Source organism: Pelophylax lessonae (genome assembly GCF_965119305.1).
Source record: "Pelophylax lessonae genome assembly, chromosome: 8".
Taxonomy (NCBI): domain Eukaryota; kingdom Metazoa; phylum Chordata; class Amphibia; order Anura; family Ranidae; genus Pelophylax; species Pelophylax lessonae.
Genome location: NC_138775.1, coordinates 106,172,842 through 106,194,700, shown reverse-complemented (window position 1 = coordinate 106,194,700; position 21,859 = coordinate 106,172,842). Strand labels below are relative to the sequence as shown.

The window sequence follows — 21,859 nt, the reverse complement described above, 5'->3', positions numbered from 1 at the left end:
AAGACAAAATCCAGTTTTTGCCTTGATTTCTTACTGAAAAATAGCAGTGCCCTTAAGCCCTTTAGCTGTGTATCTGCAGTGTGAGGTCCTCCAAGGCACTGTGCCTCTGACTGTTAGGCAGGCCATACATTATGGTTTTGCTTTCCACTGCACTGGTATATAAAATACTGCATATGGTCACTTTACAAAGTTGCTCTCTTCCTCACATCTGGAAGGTCATCACACTGTGTAGGGGTGAATAATAAAAAGCACATCCTTAAAATATAACAAAATCTAATTATAAATGGGAAATCTGATATTTACAAAAGAAAGGTATTTTTTGGAAATTTAGGACAATAGTTTTGTGTGTTGTCATGTAAAACAACCCTGTGCAGTTATCTGTTGGAAATATGTAGAATAAATGTGTTTATGGCAATTCAGTCTCATTTGTGGAAAGATTTATGATACTTATGTCAAATTACTTTTCTTCTTTAAGTGTGGATAATTGGTCTATTTTTTTTCTGCAGATATTCAAAGCCGACAGGACTGTAAATATGGAGATAATTGTACATTTGCCTATTACCAGGAGGAGATAGATGTGTGGAATGAGGAAAAGAAGGGTACTTTTCACAGAGATCAGCTTTTCCAGCCCCCTGCTTTATTAAGGCCGGGAAATGTGGCACGACTGCTTCATGATCAAAATGGCATCTTCACTTTTTTATGCCAGGTATTGGAATGCATGTGAGGGGTGGTAATGTCTTGATTCAAAAGTGTAACATTATTGTGATACTCAAAATTCTTACACATCTGGCTATGTTAAATTAGAATTCCACCCTGGCAGAAGTTGTTAGTCCTTTTCTTAAAATTATGGCAGTGGTTCTATGTTAAAGTTGATCTCCAGGTTTCTTGTCACTTTAGGTTGTTTTGACTTTTGTTTTAACTGCTGCATTGGCTCTGAGTACCTAATGAAATGTATGTATCTTCAGTTATATACAGTACACAATGCAGATTTCTAGCTGTGAGACTTTCCGTCTCGCACCCAGAACAATACCGAGTTGGTCTGAGCAGCGCTCAGCTATTCATAATGCAGCTTTGTATTCTGTGAATGAATACAAGTTCCTCTTATTGGCTGAGGTGGAGTGGTGGGCTGATGACGTCACGATCTCTGACTTTTAGCCAATCAGAGGAAGCGTTTGTATTATTTCACAGAATACAAAGCTACCTATGAATGGCTGAGCATCACATAGTTACATAGTTTAGTGAGGTTGAAAAAAAGACACCAGTCCATCCAGTTTAACCTACGATGTCTGTGTGTGTTTGCTGCTAACCGTACATTGTATACCCCTGTATGTTGTAGTCTTTAAGTTGCCCATCTAATAGTTTTTTGAAACTATCAATGCTCCCTGCTGATACCACTGCTTGTGGAAGAGAATTCCAAATCCTTACTGCTCTTACAGTGAAGAACCCCCTGCGTATTTTAAGGTTAAACCGCCTTTCCTCTAGTCTTAGTGAGTGGCCACGTGTCTTATTATATTTCCTTTCTCTGAATAAGTTTTTCCATTTGCTAGGGTTGCTAGTACAATATTTGTACATTGATATCATATCCCCCCTCAATCGTCTCTTCTCCAGAGAGAATAGGTTCAGTGCTTGTAGTCTTTCCTCATAGCTGATGTCCTCCATTCCCCTAATTATTTTTGTTGCCCTTCTCTGGACTTTCTCCAGTTCCAGCACATCCTTCCTGAGGACCGGTGCCCAGAACTGGACAGCATACTCCAGATGTGGCCGGACCAGAGTCTTGTAGAGTGGTAGAATAATCTCTTTATTTGTGGAGTGAATCCCCTTTTTTATACATCCCAGTATTCTGTTGGCTTTGCTTGCAGTGGCTTGGCATTGCATGCCACTGCCAAGCCTGTTGTCTACCGGTACCCCCAGGTCCTTTTCCATCCTAGACTCACCCAGAGGTTCGCCCCCTAGTGAGTAGCTTGCTTTATGGTTTCTGGCACCCAGGTGCATTACTTTACATTTTTCAACATTAAACCTCACCTGCAATGTAGTTGCCCACCCCATTATTTTGTTCAGGTCCGCTTGTAAGGTTTCCACATCCTGCCCAGAAGATATTGGTATGCTTAGTTTAGTATCATCCGCAAATACTGAGATTTTACTCGATATCCCTTCCTCTAGATCATTTATGAATAAATTAAACAGGATTGGCCCCAGGACAGAACCCTGGGGGACCCCGCTTTCCACACCCGCCCAATCTGAGTACTCCCCATTAATCACCACCCTTTGCACTCTCCCCTGGAGCCAGTTCTCTATCCAGGTACTCACCTTATGGTCCATACCTACCTTCCTTAGTTTGAACTGTAAGCGTTTGTGGGGAAGGGTGTCAAAGGCCTTTGCGAAGTCCAGGTACACCACATCCACAGGCTTACCTTTATCTAGGTGGCAGCTCACTTCATCATAGAAGGTTAATAGATTGGTTTGGCAAGAACGATTTTTCATGAATCCATGCTGATTACTACTAATACCATTTTCATTACTAAAGTCTTGTATGTGGTCCCTTAACATCCCCTCCAAAATCTTGCAGTTGTTAGGCTGACCGACCTATAGTTACCCGGGATATATCTCGGCCCCTTTTTAAATATTGGTAGCACGTTGGCTTTTTTCCAATCAGCTGGCACCATACCCGTCTGTAAGCTATCCTTAAAGATCAAGAATAATTGTCTGGCAATCACCTGGCTGAGCTCTTTAAGAACCCTCGGGTGCAAGCCATCCGGTCCCGGTGATTTATTTGTTAAGTTTCTCTAGTTTAGCTCCAAGTCTATCTTCTGTTAGCCATGGCGGTACTTCCTGAGGTGTGTTGTACTTTGGCCTTAGAAGCTGGGTTAGTGTAGCCCCCTGATTCTTTTGTGAGGACTGAAGAGAAGAAATGATTTAACACTACCGCCTTTTCCCTGTCCAATGTGGCCAAAACTCCCTTATCGTCTTTTCACTCCAGCTGACTCTGTTTTGTTGTACTGGGTGTGAGACGGGAAGTCATTCTCACGCCTGGAACCCCCGCACGGTGAACTTGTATGTAGCAGAAACTACATACAGTACACTCGGAAAGTATTCACAGCACTGCTTTTTCCATATTTTGTTATGCTAGAGCCTTATTCCAAAATTGATTAAATTCAATATTTTCTTCAAAACTCTGCAAACAATACTCCCGAATGACAACATGAAAGAAGTTTGTTAGAAATCTTTGCAAATTTATTAAAAATAAAAACTAAAACAATCACATGTACATAAGTATTCACAGCCTTTGCCATGACACTCAAATTGATCTCTGGTGCATCCTGTTTCCACTGATCATCGTTGAGATGTTTATTCAACTTGATTGGTGTCCACCTGTGGTAAATTCTAGTTTACTGGATGTGATTTGGAAAGGCGCACACCTGTCTATGTAAGGTCCCACAGTTAACAGTGCATGTCAGAGCACAAACCAAGCTATGAAGTCCAATGAATTGCCTGTAGACCACCGAGACAGGATTATATAAGGTCTCAATGCACAGTGGCCTCCATCATCCAGAAATTGAAGTAGTTTGGAACCACCAGGACTCTCCCTAGAGCAGGCAGCCTGGCCAAACTGAGCGATCGGGGGAGAAGGGCCTTAGTCAGGGAGGTGACCAAGAATCCGATGGTCACTCTGACAGAGCTCCAGCATTCTCTGTGGAGAAAGGAGAACCTTCCAGAAGAACAATCAACCAACTCTGCAGCACTCCACCAATCAGGCCTGTGTAGTTGAGTGGCCAGACCGGGGGCCTGCTCCTCAGTAAAAGGCACCTGAATGACTGTGCGACCATGACAAACAAAATTCTCTGGTCTGATGAAATAAAGATTGAACTCTTTGGCCTGAATGGCAAGCGTCATGTCTAGAGGAAACCAGGCACCGTTCATCACCTGGCCAATACCAGCCCTACAGTAAAGCATGGTGATGGCAACATCATGCTTTGGGGGTATTTTTCAGCAGCAGGAACTGGGAGACTAGTCAAGAATAAGGGAAAGATGAATGCAGCAATGTTGAAGACATCCTTGATGAAAATCTCCTTCAGAGGGCTCTGGACTTCAGACTGGGGTGAAGATTCATCTTCCAACAAGACAAGGACCCTAAGTACAAGATAACAAAGGAGTAGCTATAGGACAACTGTGTGCATGTCCGTGAGTGGCCCAGCCAGAGCCCAGATTTGAACCCGATTGAACATCTCTGGAGGGATCTGAAAATGGCTGTGCACCGACGCTTCCCATCCAACCTGATAGAGCTTGAGAGGTCCTGCAAAGAAGAATCGGAGGAACTGCCCAAAAATAGGTGTGCCATGCTTGTAGCATCATACTCCAAAAGACTTGAGGCTGTAATTTGTGCCAAAGGGGCTTCCATAATGTATTGAGTAAAGGCTGTGAATACTAATATATACATGTGATTTTTTTTGTTTTTTATTTTTAATAAATTTGCAAATATTTCAAACAAACCTTTTTCATTTAATGCATTTTGGAATTAGGCTTTAACATAACATGTGGAAAAAGTGAAGTGCTGTGAATACTTTCTGGATACACTACAGTTCATACAGTGCTTGGATTCCATGGGGCAGTTGGTAAAGGACATATTTTATTTGGACCAACTTGGACCAAATTAACTATTTACAGCTGATCTTCAGATTTCGGGTCACTTTAAAGTCTGATATCTTCATTATCAAGACTGTTTTTCTCAGTTTACAGTGCAGAAAAATGCCGTAGTTCTAAAATGCCTGTACAAGTTGGTAGTCTTAAAACACATCAGAATTTCTAGTTCTGCTTCCACAAAAACAAAAGAACTAGGAGATTGTTCCAATATGTCCCCTTCCTCTCTATCCGGAAGAAGATGAAGGACCTGTTAACACCACGGTGCAGTGTGTTTTTAAGCCATGAAAAAAGGTGGTGTTTGCAATCACAATCCTTACTGTGTTGAGTTCCCTTGCATTTCAGTGCACATGTAGTTGAGTGTTGGGATAGCATTCCCAACGAATGGCACCAGAACACAACAGCCTGGCTTTAAGGATTTCAGAAACCCTTCCCCAGGCATCTCTTAGGTCTAGAAGAGTGAGGGTCAGAATTGACTCCTGTGAGGCACTGTCCTCATCAAGTGAGGATTGCTGTGAGTCCATCTATAGCTATCCTTTTTCTAAGCTAGACAGTTTTGTGACCATCACAGGCATCCGGCAGATCCTGAAGTTCAATTTGTGCAATCTCTGCCTGCAAGCTCAGCTATTAACATGTGTCACAGCATAGCTGCGTCTTCAAAGAGTTCAGCTGCTGAGAATATAACGACACAAGAAGCCCAAGCAGCCATTTAGATCAGGTGAGCCTTCAGGCAATCCAACAGGTAGCAGCGTAAGCATGCTGACATTGCGTACCAAAACAGAAGTGTGGTGGAGCAGTAGAATGGACATCCAAAACATTCCACATGGCAAGCAGGTTAGGCCATCAATTGTAAAAGCTTGCTACAAATGCATAGTTTGCTGTTGAGTACAGTAGAATGGGAATATTTAAGAGGCTTTGGGCTGCAGATTGTCATATTTGGATGTTGGTCATGTTTTACCATAGGATAATAGGTACATAAAGTCATTACATTTGAAGGAAGTTCTGCCAGCAGTTTATATATAACAAAAATTTACAGTTTACTGTTTAACTTTCCACAGGATTGCTTTGATGGCAAACCTCAGATTATTAGCAAGAGAAATCCAGAGAACCCAGAATTCTGTACAAACCCCACAAAACAACACAGATTTCATGACCACAAGTAAGTATTGCACAATGTAGAGATGAATTTGCTATTTCAAACCAGAGTTCAAGAGATCTACTGTGTAAATGTGAACTTAATTATCTTAAAGCCCCTTTCACACTTGTGCAACCTGAAAGTCCAGAGACTTTGCCACGCCTTGAAGCAGTCTGTTTAATCTCAAAGTTTATGGACCTTATGTCACATTAAAGTCAGACCAAAGTAGTGCAGGGACTACTTTGAAGTTGCTGCAACTTGAAGTCGCATATATATAAATGGTACTCATTGGAAATTATGGGGTACGACTTGTCATGTGACTTTTCAGTCCCAATTCGCATGACAAGTCGCACAAGTGTGAAAGGGCCTTAGAGTGATATTAAACCCTCCTAAAACAATAAATGCAGCTGCATTCTTTTTCATTGCTTTCCATCCCCAGGTTTGTGCAGTTTTTACAGGATTACCACCCTATGAAAGTCTCCTATGCGAAGTTTCCACCGTTAAGGTGTGCCTAATGTCTCTTTCGTGTTATCCAGACATGCGCGCTCCCGCCCTCTGGTGCCTTAGTGTTGGGTGCATGCACAGGAGAGGGCGCTGCTTTCTGAGAACTGGCGCTTGCCCAGTAGGGGCCCGTTGATGCTGTGCTTGGCCAGCGCACACACAGTTATGAACTTGAGTGGTTGTAAAGGCAGAAGGTTTTTTATCCTAATGTGTTCTATGCATTATGAAAAAAGCCTTCAGTGTGCAGCAGCCCCCCCTAATACTTATTTGAGCCCCATCTCGATCCAGCGATATGCATGAGTGCCTCGGCCGTCCAGGCAGTGGTGCCATTGGCTCCCGCTACTGTCAAAGTCAGTTTACCAATGAGGAGAAAGAGGGGGCGTGGCTGAACTGCGGCTCAGTGTCTGAATGGACACAGAGCTGTGGGTTGGCTCGGGTGGTCCCATAGAGCAGGTAAGTATAAAATGTTTTTATTATTTTTAAAGAAAAAAATAATAATTTTGTATCACTTTAAGTTTCTAAACCCAGTACCGTGTATAAGTTAGCCAGGCATATTGCCAGTGGCCCTAAATTGAATGGACCTGCTGGGCTTAGCATCAGAGATCCTTAAAACAGAAGCTCCTTCAGCATATGTGCTAGCCAGACAGTGCCAGTTGCCCTATGTCACATATGCACTGGCGAACACAGGCAGCCCTGTTGCTGTGCAAAAGCACTCTTCAAAGGGATTTAAAAAAACAAAATGTAACCAAAGTATTTCACGCTATTTGGACGGACCGTAACATAAGGCAGTTTAAATTGCGTCAATTTATGTGTCATAATCAGGACATTAGCTGTAGGTTCCGTTTTGAAAAATCTTTATTTTTATATTTTCACATACAACAAAAGAATAAAGAAAAGTACATTCCCCAAGTAACATGCAAGTTGCCTACAAAAATACCTCAATATAGTATCATATGCAAGATGAGGAAATAATGTCAATCAGACTAGATAAGTTTGGAAAACCCATCAACAAATATACACTGAACAAAATTATAAATGCAACACTTTTATTTATGCCCCCATTTTTCATGAGCTGAACTCAGAGCTAAGACTTTTTCTATGTACACAAAAGGCCTATTTCTCTCTAATATTTTTCACAAATCTGTCTAAATCTGTGTTCGTGAGCACCTTGCAGAGCTAATCCATCCACCTCACAGGTGTGGCATATCAAGATGCTGATTTGACAGCATGATTATTGCTCAGGTGTGCCTTAGGCTGGCCACAATTAAAGGCCACTCTTAGGCCCCTTTCACACAGGCCGACCATTCAGATCCGCCTGTCAGTTTTTTTTTGCGGATCTGAACGGTCACCCCATGCATCTCTATGGGGCATCGGATGTCAGCAGAGACATGTCCGCCGACATCCGATGGGTCAAATCTGGATGGATGGAAACTCATCGCTTCAGATGAGAACGGACAGACGCTCTGTTCCCATCCGATTCCCCCATAGAGATGCATGGGGACCTGACAGCTGTGTCTCAGCACACAGCACGGAGAACAGCTGTCATCCTCCTGCTCTTTATCTTTCCTGCTCAGCAGGGGGATCGGCGGATCGTTCCCCCGCTGAGAAAAACGGAGTCCGTCCGACAGACTCTATGTGTCAAAGAGCCCTAAAATGTGCAGTTTTATCACACAGCACAATGCCACAGATGTCGCAAGTTTTGGGGGAGCATGCAATTGGCATGCTGACTGCTTGAATGTCTACCAGAGCTGTTTCCCGTGAATTTAATGTTCATTTCTCTACCATACGTTGTCCAAAGGTGTTTCAGAGAATTTGGCAGTACATCCAACTGGCCTCACAACCACAGACCACGTGTAACCACACCAGCCCAGGACCTCCACATCCAGCATCTTTACCTCAAGATCATCTGAGACCAGCCACCCGGACAGCTGCTGGAGCAATCGGTTTACATAATCAAAGAATTTCTGCACAAACTGTCAGAAATCGTCTCAGGGAAGCTCATCTGCATGCCATGTCACCGTAATTGACTTGAGTGGGCAAATGCTCACATTAAATGGTGCCTGGCCATTTGGAGAGATGTTCTCTAAATGGATGAATCCCAAATTTCACTGTACAGGGCAGATGGCATACAGCCTGTATGGTGTCGTGTGGGTGAGCAGTTTGCTGATGTTAAACTGGTTTGCTGACTGGTTTTCGGACCCGCCCAGACCCCCTAATGCAGTAAAACTGCACATTTTAGAGTGGCCTTTATTGTGGCCAGCCTAAGGCACTCCTGTGCAATGATCATGCTGTCTCATCAGCATCTGGGAGGTGGATGGATTATCTCGGCAAAGGAGAAGTGATCACTAACAGATTTGTAAACAATATTTGAGAGAAATAGGCTTTTTGTGTACATAGAAAAAGTCTTCAATCTTTGAGTTCAGCTCATGAAAAATGGGGGCAAAAACAAAAGTGTTGCCTTTTATACATTTGTTCGGTGTAGAAACAATAAGTGGGAATGAAGAGGAAGAAGGAAATGAAAGGGGTGGGAAAAGGTAGGAAGAAAACAGGAAGGAGGGGTAGAAAAGAAGCGAGATTGTATTAGAAAGCCAAGAGGATTATCCAAAGGGATTGGGGGGGGGGGGTTATATTTCCCTACCTACTGCACAGAAAAAGGGAGAGGGGGGAAAAGATGCAATAAAGCATTACAGATCATAAAACACAGTGTAGTCACATAGTTCCTGGTCGACATGCCTCTAGAAAGTACATGAAAAACGAAATCGTAGTATGCACACTTAAACATTAATTGTTAGCTGTATGATTATTTTTGCTGTCACTGTGAGGACTTCTAATTTAAAATTTATGATGGATTTAGGTATCTGGGTGGGGGTAAAACAAGATAGTGTAACCAGACAAATTATGATTGGATTTAAGGAAAACAAAAACCCTCAATTAGGCCGTTGCAAACCACAACAATGCCTTAAAATAAATCTGCCTGTGAGAATATTCGTTATTTTAGATTAAGAGAATTAGCAAGTGTTCGAGCTACGTACATGAAAATAAATGGTCAGAATCTGTACCTAGCTATTATGACTTTGTTTATGGAGTAGTTCGTAATGATCGTACCTTTTGTTAATGAGTCTGAAAAAACTTGATTCTGAATTAAACCTTTGCAAATTTTGCATAAAAAAAAAAAAAAATGTATTCTTGGTTCCCATATAATGCAATACGTGTTTAGAATGATTAAGTGTGTCAAAGTGATCCCTTTCTGGCCATTCCCTACTCTACTGTACAAAATGCCAAATACTTGATTATAACATATTTTAGTGGACAAATAGTGCTATGCTAATATGCGGTAGATGCTGTTGGGGAGAGCTACAGGCTCAGGTCGAATCACTATGAAATAGAAAACAAGATTTACTGTACCTGTGCTCAAATCAAAAATGCTCACATATACTGTATATGCCACATGAGGTGCTATAGGGATGTGACCACATGTTGGCGCTATAGATTCTACATAACCCTATCCATACTGCTGAGAAAACTAGTGAAGTCATTATCTCCTATACGTTTTTTTTTTTCTTCTTTTGGACAGATGTCTTGTGCATGTGCTTAACTCAAGCACAGTAAAGTACTCCAAAATTCGTCCACTTCATCTTCGATTTCAAATGGACGTGTGCCGCCATGAAATGCGTTATGGTTGTCTTCAGGAGGACACTTGCAACTTTGCACATAGCCATGTAGAACTGTGTGTTTGGATGCTGCAGAAACAGTCAGGTACCCCCCACTTGCAATAATAACCCAATTTTCATCTTTCTTTATCCTTGCTACACAGGTTGCTTGTTTTCTTTGGTGTTTATAGTGCAGCATGAATTTGGTTAAAAATAACAGTGTGGGGAAAATCCTTTAAGGGCAAATTACACTGAATTTAAATAATTGGTGGATGTGATACGAGTGCACACCAGCTACTTCCACTACAATGGAAAATCTCTTTGTAAGTTTTTTTTCCCAGTGCATATGTAGATAGTGTTGGGCCCAAAACCCCTCGCGTGGCGTTAGAACTCAAGAACATTGCAAACGTTTGGACCTGAACCACGGACCCGAATAGGTCTATGGGACCCGAAGTTAAAAAATCAAAAGTCCTCATTTTGAAGGTTTATATGTAAATTATTGGCCATACAAAAGGTATGGGGGCCAGAGTACTGCCCTGGGGGACATGTACCAATGCAACTTCTTTTAAAGGAGCAGTGATTTTAATGACACTTAAAGTTAAACTTTTCTTCAACCAGTTCTGGACCGGAAGGATTTGCCCCCTTAATGACCAGGCTGTTTTTCGCAATTCGGCACTGTTACTTTAGCAGAAAATTGCGCGGTCGTGCGACACTGCACCGAAAAAAAAAATGTCCTCCCCCCCCCCCCCCCCCCAATAGACCTTTCTTTTGGTGGTATTTGCTCACCTCTGCAATTTTTTTTTGCGCTATAAACAATTCTGAAAACAAAAAACCCCAAAAAAACTATTTTTTACATTTTGCTAAAAACCATTCCCAAAAAAAAAAATTAAAAATCAAAAATTTTCTTTTATTCATTGACGGACACAGCAGCTTATCTTCGTTGGTCGAATGGGTAATGCTGCGCTTCCTAGGAGTAGGACTCTAGGCGGAAAAGGGTTAACAAAGTGAGCAGAACTTTTAGCTACACCCATGGGGCAGTCCCAGGTGGTATGCTCCCACTTCTTGCTCTAGGATTCAGTTTTTTGCTTGCTGGGATCTCTGGTCCTGGCATTTTTTCCTTTTTAAGCTGAATTTTTTTCGTCTTATTTTCTTTTCCTGTGAGAACTACAACTAATTTGGTTCCTGTGAGAACTACAATCAACTGCTGTACTGGGCGACAGACTGGATATTCTAGATCAGTGGTTCTCAACTCCGGTCCTCAGGAGCCACTAACAAGTCAGGTTTGCAAGATAACTGAAATACATCGCAGGTGATATAATTTGCTGCTCAGTGATTGCAGTACTCTAGTCTGCATCTCCCCAAGGTAATACTTAAAATCTGGCCTGTTAGTGGGTACTGAGGACTAAAGTTGAGAACCACAGTTCTAGATCCCTAAGTTCTCCCCAGTCTGAGCAGCGAGCGCTCGCAGGCCTCAGCTCCGCGCTAGGTCGTGTCAGAATGTCGGCCGCGATATTGTTCCCCTGGACGGGGACTGGCCTGCGAGTAAAACACCTTGCGAGAATGCACACGATGGTCGCAGCCTGAGTCGCAGCGTACCTCTAGCCCGCAGTCCCCCCCATTCCAAGATTTGGAGGTGGTTTGCCCGGAGTGGTGCCCACTTGGTTCCATGGTGTGTTAAGTAGTGTCCCCCCTCTCCCTTTGTGGTCCCTCAGGGAGGATGTGGGCCTCTCCTTGGTATGGCCAGACCACCGGGTTCCCTTCCATTCCCCCAAGCCCCTCGGACAGTCACAGTGATCTTTTGGCCCCAACCTACCCCCACGTCCCCCCCCCCCCTCCCACCTTCGCCACTTGCTCCAGTAGGGGGAATATATGTGGTTGTTGCTGACCGGGCTGTCGGGATTGCACACGGGGGCCTTTGAGCAAGTTCCCAGCCCCCTGGGGGTTAGTGACTGGGGCAGGGATGTCCTTGGGGTTTCCTGCAGTGGTTATAGGCTGGGGGAGGGGTTTGTTCATGTGGCTGGATCGGGCTGAAAATTTAGTCCGGCTTTGTGGCCTTCTCGCGGCTGTCTGGGTACCTGAACGAGCTGAGCGGATGGTGCTACCGACGGGCACCTCACACGGCCGTACCAAGCCAAAAATTGAGGCCGTGGCATTGCGGCCTACTCGCGGCTGTCTGAGTGACCGACCAGGCTGTCGGAGTGACTGACCGGGCTGTTCAAGTTGTGGATCAAACTAACAGAGCTGACGGAGGACTCGCTTCCGGATTGGGTCCCGAATTTAGGCCATGGCTTTGCGGCCTACTTGTGGCTGGCTGTCCGAGCTGCTAGCCAAGCTGACTGAGCTGCTGACCGGGGTGATAGCTCAGCGGATGGGCATCCGCCTCCCCCCCCCCCCCCCCCCCCCTCAGGAAGGTGGACATATGGGACTGCCTGGTGCCCCCCTTGATCCGCAGGGGGGCGTCGTGTGGGGGCTGCTTTTTTTTTGAGAAAAGTGAAGCCACCATTTTTGTGTGGGGGTACTCTGCCTGCACGTCTTCGTCACGGCGGGCCTCCCCTCCCCCTTTCTAGGGGGCTATATCCTTTTTTGTCTTCTATGGAGGGCAACTCTTAGGTCTAATAGGTGGTATTTTTGTGGATCTTTAGACGGCATCTCCTTGCGGCACTGTGGTCGGCGACCTCCCCTGCTTATGTTCTCAGGGTGAGCTCAGTATATAGCGACTCTACTGGGTCTGCGTCCACACACTTCGGGTGCTCTGTGGTGAGGAAGATTCCTCTTTTTTCTGCAGCTGCCTTCTGCAGATGCATGGGGGTGCCATTTATTCCTAATAGTTCCCGACGCAGCTGGCAAACACGCATGTATTCGCAGCCGGCAAAATGCAGGGTACCACAGTACCGTGTGGTTTGGGGCAGCAAGATTTTAGATACATGCAAGGGCGCTGGTGAATGCACTGATTGTATCGGTGCAGGACATTTTAAACATGGGGGATGCAGCCTCTTCGGGGCCCGTAGATCCCCTAAAGTGGCAAAGGTATTCTCTTTTCCTGCCTACCATGACAAAACTGTCACGAGTCAGTGAAGTTCTAAATGCAATATGGCGGTGCCTGAGTGTTTTGATAGATGTTATCCTTTGAAGAGTCTCTGTTGAGTACTAGGGCAGTCTCACCTGTGCTTAACAATCATGTCCTATTTCTGGTGGAGTCTCCAGTTTAAATGATCCTTTTGACGAGAGAGCTGAGACTTTGGTCCGTCACATGTCTTCTGTGGCTGATTCGGTCCTTTTGCCGGTGTTCACCAGTGCATGCGCCAGCATCTGGAGGGGGGACGGATTCCTCCTGCTTTTGCGGAGCTGGTTGACTAGTTGATCCAGGGGTTGCAATTAGTCTGTGATACCTCTCTGGATGTGGCTCCCTTAAATCTCTGGGCTGTCTGTGACCGCAATGATCCTTCAGCGCACAATATGGCTAAAATGTTGGTCTGCGGACCAGACTTTTCAGCTAGCCTTATGTGATCTTCCCTTGGTGGGGATTTTGGACCTCAAGCTTTGAACCGCCTTGTGCGGGTGCAGATGTTTCAAATGGAGTCTATTTGTGCGATAGTAGCATCCCTACCTAAGGGGGATCTTCTGGTCTCTATCGTTATTAAGGACACTTACCTTCATATTACGAGATATGTCGGTCTTCAGCATTTCCTCCACTTGCCGTGGGCGAGGAGCATTATCTAGAGGTCTCACCTCAAACCCTCAGGTTTTTCACTAGTGCTGGCCCGTGTGTTGGCTTTGTTGTGCCAGCAGGAGATTGCGATACTGGGTTATCTGGATGATCTTCTGCGAGCAGAGTTTCTGACTGCAGTGGAGGACAACCGGGTGATCACTGTGGGGACTGTGCAGGAGTTTGGTTGGAAATGAAATTTCCAGGTATTGGCTCTGGTTCCGTCCATCTAGTTGGACTATCTGGGTCTTCTCTGGACTTGTCCTCAGCCAGGGTGTTCCTCCCATGGGACGAGTTCTAAACTCTGTCCACATGAGACTTCTGCAATGGAGATTCTTGTCATATGGGGCAAGAATCCAGTGTCTAGACACTCTGATCCTGTTGAGCCGGGGTACGAGAGGGTCCCTGAAATGGTGGCTTCTTTCTCCGGTGCTTCGACAGGTAAATCTTCCTTCCCTTGTACGGGATGTTGGTCACCACAGATGCCAGCCTGTCTGAGTGGGGTGGCGTTTTTTGGCAAGGTTTGTGCACAGGGGGTCTGGACTCTAAAAGAATCCAGACTGCCGATTGATATTCTAGTCACTTCTTCCGGAGGTGTTTCATCAGTTTTGCCTCCAGTGGGGTACTTCCGAGGGGGTCCTGTTGGCCTCTCGTTTTTTACAGGAAGGTGCTTGGGTTTGTGGCACCATCTTGGGATCCTTTGGCCGACACCACAGGCAACACTGGTGGCACTTTTGGGATCAATATTGTCTGATATGTCTTTCCTCTTCTAGAACTTCTGCCAAGACTCCTGCGTAGACTCGAGGAAGAAGAGATTACGGCCATCCTGGTTGCTCTAGACTGGCCTAGCCGGTTTTGGTACGCAGATCTGATACGATTGGTCGCTGATGCTCCCTGGAGACCTCCTTTTAGAAGAGATCTGTTGGCTCAAGGACCAATTTTCCATCTTGCATTATGGTCGCTGACTTTTATGGCTTGGCTGTCGGAAGCCAGGTGTTAAGGCTAGAGGGTTGTCTGAATCTGTGGTTCCCACGCTGCTGTAAGCTAATAAATCTACTTCTAAATAGTTTTACCATCGCATTTGAAGAGTGTATTTTGCGGATGTGAATCTCTTGGGGTTCGCCCTGGCTTCTTTTCGATGACTCGGATGTTGTTCTCCCCCCCCCCCCCCCCCCCAATGCGGTGTGGAGCAACGTCTGGCCTCGGGTACCACCAAGGGCCAGGTTCGGCCTTGGCGGTTTCTTTCATTGTCCTTTTTTAATAAGTTTTTTTTCTGTGGTTCGCACCTTTGTTCGAGGGGTTTGCCACTTGGCTTCCCCAGTGCGTTTCCATTGCCCTCGTGGAAGCTCATCTTGGTGCTGTCTGTTCTTCGGTAACCGCTGTTGGAAAACATACGAGATACCTCTGCTTGCATGTCCCAGAAGGTGGTCTTCTGGGTGGCTTTTTCTTCTGCACGTAGGGTGTCGGGGCTGGCAACTTGTCTTGTGGTTCACCTTACTTGGTGGTTCACAGAGATAAAGTGGGGCCCCGGCCCTGCCAGTCATTCCTTCCAAAAGTCGTCTCCAATTTTAATTTAAATAAGACATGTGTTACCTTCCCTGTGTCCTAGCCTAAGCACCCAAAAGAGCTTGCCTTACACTCTAGATGTGGCTCGGGCAATCATGGTGTACCTGGTGACGTCTGAGTCGTTCCAAAAATCAGTCATTACGGATGGATTCGGTTAGGGGCTGGCCGCGTCTGCTGTGACCGTTTCCAGATGGATAGGCAGGCGGTGGCGCAGGCCTATTGCATTAATGGTCAGGATCCTCCTTCCCTGTTATGGTGCATTTTATGTGGGTGCTTAGTGCCTCTTGGGACTTTCGTCATCAGGCGTCAGTGGTGCAGGTTTTCAAGGCGACCACCTGGTCGTCCGCACACATTTTCACAAAATTTTTATAAGGTGGATGTGTTGCCATCTGCGTATGCCTTCTTTTGGCTGCAATGGTTTGCAGGCCGCTGTTGGAGAGGATTAATCCTCTTTGAGGGTCTATTGTTTGTCAGGTGAGCTCAAGTTTTCTTGGTTGAGCTCCTGGGTTACCTGGTTAGCTATGTTTAGCCAGTTGGGAATTGTCCTTGCTGTGTTCGTTTCCCACCCCTTTAGCGTCAAAAGTGGATCTGTTGATGTCTGAGCGGGCTTCTAAATAAAGGCCCAGGCTTTCTCAATCTTCTGATTCGGAGCTAGATATGGTTGCCACGGACAGTGTACCCCCTGAGGGGTCTCAGTCCTATCAGTCGGATAGGGAGGAGGAGGGGGAGGATTTCCCCTCCGGGTCGGCCAGAGAACTCGCTGCAATGTCTGCGCTCATTAGCTCTGTTAAAGACACACTACATTTAGAGGATGAGCCCCACCCGCCAGCTAAGCGGTCTTCCTTTGGGACCCGCAGAACCCAGAAGTCGGTTCAGGGGTTTCCCTGTCCCGCTGGTTTCACGAAACCGTTGAAGCGCAATTTTGTGGTACCTAAGCGGTTTCAGTACCGTTATCCCTTTGCGTCTCAGACGGATTCGCGCTGGACTGTGGCCCCTAAGGTGGACCACACGGTATCCAGGTTAAATAAAGCCACTCTGATGCCCACGGAGGATTCTCCGGTGTTTCGGGACCCGGCGGATAGGCGGGTGGAATCTCTCTTACCGGCCACTCCTATATGGTGGCAGTTCGCCTCAGTAATGGTTTCTCAGGCTGTGGTGGAGTGGACTAAGGTGCTAAGACGCACCCTTGTGGCTGATTCCGCCCCTCCGGCTAATCTGGAGATGGTGGACCAAATTATTCAGGCTGTTTTATACCTGTGTGACGCGGCCTTGGATGAGGCCCTTTTAGTCTCCCGCTTATCTGCGGTCGCAGTGACGATCCGTCGCATCGTGTGGTTGAAAAGCTGGTCGGCCGACCAGACTTCCAAGAAGACGGTGTCTGACATCCCTTATGCAGGGAATCGCCTTTTTGGGGACTCACTGGACAAATTGGTTAAGGGGGTCACTGGGGGTAAAAGCACACTGCTGCCCCAGGTGTCCAGGGGCAAGTCTTTCCGCGGTAAGCGGGGCCCTTCCTTTAAACCTAACCAGGGGTCCTTTCCTTCCTTCAAGGCACAAGACAAGGGCAAATCCTTCAAGGCCTCTGGGGGTCAGAAGAAGCCTTGGGCGGGCAAGCCTAAAGCCACCCACACTGGCACGGCGGCCCAGTCCGCCTCGACCCGAGGGGGCGCCCTCACCCGTTTCCGGGGTGGGGGGGACGTCTGCGCTGTTTTCCCGGACCTTGGCTGGCCAAGATTCAGGACAGATGGGTTTAGGAACTCATTCGGTCAGGGTACAAGATCGAATTTCAATCGCACCCAGCAGACAGATTCTTTTCCTCAAATCTTCATTTGACCCCAGATCATTTCCGCGATCTTCAACGAGCGGTTCAGGATCTCCTCGCCCAGGGGGTGATAGTCCCATTGCCACATCGGGACAGGTTTCGGGGTTTCTACTCAAATTTGTTCACGGTGCCCAGAAAGGAGGGCAAGGCGCGTCCAATTCTGGACTTGAAGTTTCTGAACCGCTTCGTGTGGGTTCAAAAGTTCCGCATGGAATCCCTCCAATCGGCGGTGGCCTCCCTGAGCCCGGGAGATTTCCTGGCTTCCATCGACCTCAAGGTCAATGAGGTCCTCAGAGGTACCTCCGATTCGCAATCGCGGAGGAGCACTATCAGTTCGTGGCGTTGCCTTTCGGTCTCGCTTCGGCTCCAAGGGTGTTTACCAAAGTATTGGCTCCTGTCCTGGCCCTGTTGCGGGCCCAGGGGATTGCAAACCTTGGATATCTGGACGATCTCCTGTTAAGGTTGAGCTCCAGTACCACTCTGTTGCACGACCTGTCAACCACGGTTCAGATGCTCCAGGAGTTCGGGTGGACCATCAATTTTCAGAAGTCGACATTGTCTCCTTCTGTTCGCCTCCCTTACCTGGGGATGGTTCTGGACTCCGCCCAGGCGAAAGTCTTCCTGCCGGAGGACAAACTCCGGACTCTACAGGACAAGGTCAGGTCCCTCAGCGACAACGAATCCTCATCGCTCAGAACCTGCATGCGGTCCCTGGGATTGATGGTGTCAGCCTTCAAGGCGGTACCATTTGCACAGTTCCAAACACGATCTCTGCAAGTGGATATTCTGGCCAGGTGGGTTAGGCATTCTCAGTCCTTGGACTGGAGGATATCTTTGAGCCACCAAGTCAGAGCGGATCTTCTGTGGTGGCTCCGGTCTCCGGCTCTGACGGAAGGGAAATCCTTCCGGACTGTTGTTTTGGACGGTGATCACCACGGACGCCAGCCTGTCGGGCTGGGGTGGCGTTCTGGGCAATTTGTCTGCCCAGGGCACTTGGTCGGAGGAGGAATCCTCTCTACCAATCAATGTCTTGGAACTGAGAGCGATCAGACTATGTTTGCTCCGTTGGTCGGATCGGCTTCGGGGCCGCCCTATGCGTGTGGAGACGGACAACGCAACTGCGGTGGCTTACATCATTCACCAAGGGGGCACCAGGAGTGCCTGGACGGCCAAGGAAGTGGCCGAGAATTTTGTCTTGGGCCGAGACGCAGGTCTCGGCGCTTTCGGCAGTTCACATTCCAGGTGTGGAGAACTGGCAGGCCGACTATCTGAGCCATCAGACCCTGGACCAGGGGGAATGGTCCCTACACCCGGAGGTGTTTCAGATGCTGTGTGTGCGCGATGGGGATCCCCAGACGTGGATCTGTTCGCGTCTCGTCTAATCAACAAGGTGGGAAGGTTCGTGGCAAGAACACGCGATCCTCTGGCAGACGTCTCGGACGCGCTGGTGGTGCCTTGGAATCGGTATCGCCTGATTTATGCCTTCCCCCCGATTCAGTTGTTTTCCAGGTTCCTTCGCAAGGTTGGTCTCGGAACCAAGGTTGGTGATTCTAGTGGCCCCAGACTGGTCGCGCCGGTCTTGGTACGCGGACATCATGCAAATGGTCGTCGAGCCTCCTTGACGGCTCCCACTACGGGACGATCTGCTGTCTCAGGGGCTGATCTTCCATCCGGCTTTACAGTCGCTGGCTTTAACGGCGTGGCTGTTGAAAGCCAGGTCTTGTCGGCGGTCATTCCTACCTTACGCAAGGAAGGCCTCTTCCAGTAAGATTTATTATCGTACCTGGAAGGCCTGGTGCGAATCGCACGGTTTCCATCCTCGCTCCTTTTCGGTGGCGAGGGTGTTGGCCTTTCTGCAATCTGGTGTGGACCAGCGTCTTGCACTGACGACTATCAAGGGTCAGTTATCGGCGCTGGTCATCCTTTTCCAGCGCCCCTTGGCGTCACACTCCTTGATCCGCACCTTAATTCAAGGGGTGCGTCATCTGGCTCCCCCTAGGAGGGCACCCTTGCCTCCTTGGGACTTGAACTTGGTTTTGTCCGTTTTGCAACGTCCTCCATTTGAGAAAATCCGGGAAATTCCTCTGCCTGCGCTGTTACAAAAAGTTGCTTTTCTGGTGGCGATCACATCTGCTCGCAGAGTGTCGGAGTTGGCGGCCCTATCTTGCCGCTCTCCCTAACTGGTTGTTCATAGGGATAAGGTGGTCTTGCGACCTCCTCAATCTTTCCTTCCAAAGGTGGTGTCTGATTTCCAACTCAATGAGGGCATTGTCTTGCCTTCGCTGTGTGCGAATCCTAAGCATCCTAAGGAGTTTGCCTTGCATTCCTTGGATGTGGTCCGGGCGATCAAGGTTTACCTGTCGTCTACTGAATCCTTCAGAAAGTCAGACCATTTCTACATGGATCAGACAGACGATTGTACAAGCTTATTTGCTTAGGGAACAGGCTCCGCCCTTCCCTGTCACGGCGCACTCTACCGGAGCGGTGAGTGCGTCTTGGGCCTTCCGCCATCGGGCGTCGGTGTCCCAGGTGTGCAAAGCGGCGACCTGATCGTCAGTGCATACCTTCACAAAATTTTACAAAATTTATATTTTGGCGTCGGCAGATGCCTCCTTTGGCTGCAAAGTTCTGAGTGCAGCAGTGCCTTAGATGAGACATGGCGTTTTTTAGCCTGTCCCCTCCTGTTGGGGTTTTTTCCCCTGGTTATTTTGCTTTCCTGGGTTTGCTGCTATTGAGCTTTTCTGTTACCCAGTGTGTTACCTTTCTGGTTCAGATAAGGTTCTTTTCTCTGATTTGGGTGCTGCGTTGCCTTTGAGACGGTTACGTTTTCCACCCCTCACATCTACACTTCTTTGGGACATCCCAGTAGTGAAGACTGTATGAGTGGGCGGCGACTGTCAGAGGACGTAAGAGAAAATAGAATTTTTGTAAGAACTTACTGTAAAAAAAATTTCTGAGTCCTCTGACAGTCGCTGCCCCCCACCCCTCTTTTGGGGTTCATCTACTGCTTGCTACCAAACTGAATTTGGAATGCTGCTAGCAGGGGGGTATTGGACCAGAGGGACAGTCCCCTATAGGTGTTTCTATGCAAAGTTTTTGTGAAATGTTTCAAAATCTTCTGCCTAGCTTACTCCTGTGGATAAGACCAATACCCAGTAGTGAAGACTGTATGAGTGAGCGGCGACTGTCAGAGGACTCAGAGATAAGAATTTTACGGTAAGTTCTTACAAAAATTCTATTTTTTAATCCTCCGTGCCCATCTTGCTTCCCATACTGCCACTGGCCAATACTTCCCAGCCTCCCAGCGCCCCGCCCAAGGTCATCATATTGGCATTCCTATGCTCTAACAGCCTCACGGGACAAGCTGCGGCTCCAGTACTGCGTATACCGGCTTTTTGCCTTGCATTGCTATCAGCATTCACCCTCCGCTTTCCTGATCCTCCGTGAAAGGCTCGCCTTCTAAGCAAACACAGGAGCTTCCCTGCCTCTGTGAGCCATCTGATGCCTTCAAAGAGGCGCTGCACCACTAAACAGCGGTCCAATGGACAGGTCGTGACTCCAGCCCCAGCTCCACGTGTGGACGCCATCTTATATCGGAAGCTACAGGCATGGAGGAAATCCCACCTGTGCCTCCTCTACCCCAGTCTCCTGCAGGTTCTACCAGCATGATCTTAGCTGCGAAACCTCCCTATTAGTTAGAATTGATCATTTGGCAGAGGAGTGCAACCCTATCTTGAATGATTTAGGCAAAATACTGGGGCGCTTCTTGGAAACGAAGACCCGGACCTCGGTGGTGGAGGATCGAACGGGGGAACCTACTGGCCTGCTCACTGAATTTGAATACATGGTAAAACTTAGATGATGCAGAAAATCACATTAAACGTAATAATAATAGAGTATTGGGCCTCCTCGAATGCTCCGAGGGGGAGCCCCTGGGGGACTTCCCCAGAAGTCTGCTTTAAAGTCCTTCTGGGGTTAGCTTAAGTGTCACCTACATATGTGGCTGAAGGTACCCTGTGAGTTTTTATGGGCCATCCCATATTGCCCCCCCCCCCCTCGTCCTTTCCAGGTGCGTATGTTGAACTACTGCAATCGAGAGTAATATACTTTCGGAGGCTAGGAAGTAACCGAATCTACAATATGGTAATGCCCCATAAATGCTGTTCCTTGATTTTTTGTCCAGAACTTCAGAAAAAAACTTCACAGATGTTCGCCGCCGACTGCGAGACCGCAACATTAAATATGGAATGCTTTACCCTAGCCGCCTGCAAATACTACATGAGGGCACATGAAATTTTTTGACACCCCGACTGAAGCAGATGCCTGGCTCAATCTGCTGTGTTAATATGAGGTGTGCTGTTCTACCACATCCCTCTGGGGGTATGCTATGCAGCTTGTTTCTCCTAAGTTATAGGGGTATTATTCCATTTTAAACTGATACTTTGTCTCCTTTTGCCTATTCTTCCTTGTTCTTCAGATTTCTTCATCTACAACTATGGGGCCTAGAGCTCCGGCTCCTTGCTACTGGATAGCTCGGAACTCGGCTTTAGCCTCCAGACACCACCTGCCAACAACGGAGTGTGGGGGTTTTCACGGTTTATTGCTAATTTGGAACTTCACTGAGAATCTCTTATTGTTGCCCATTCTTTCCCCGGTTGTCCTGTTTCTGTTATTTCATGTCTATGAGCTCCTATGCTAAGGGAGCTGTTCACCAGAAAATCTACAAGACAAGACTGCTCCCCCTATCACCGACTTACCTCAGTGGTAACGAAAGTTTGTGCCTGGGGATGTGAAGTTTCACCCCCTTTGGAATACTCCATTGAAGCAACTGCAACTTTCTTAAA

General features: G+C 47.2%; 1 protein-coding gene across 1 annotated transcript in view; it reads left to right on the top strand.

The window, feature by feature from the left end:
• Positions 1 to 21,859, top strand: part of LOC309561587 (zinc finger CCCH domain-containing protein 7B-like) — a 604,923-nt gene that overhangs the window by 299,191 nt on the left and 283,873 nt on the right. The window contains exons 14-16 of the mRNA XM_082265580.1: positions 507 to 706; positions 5,694 to 5,794; positions 9,846 to 10,027. Of these exons, the coding sequence (XP_082121706.1) occupies positions 507 to 706; positions 5,694 to 5,794; positions 9,846 to 10,027 (483 nt within the window). The remainder of the gene's footprint in view (positions 1 to 506; positions 707 to 5,693; positions 5,795 to 9,845; positions 10,028 to 21,859) is intronic.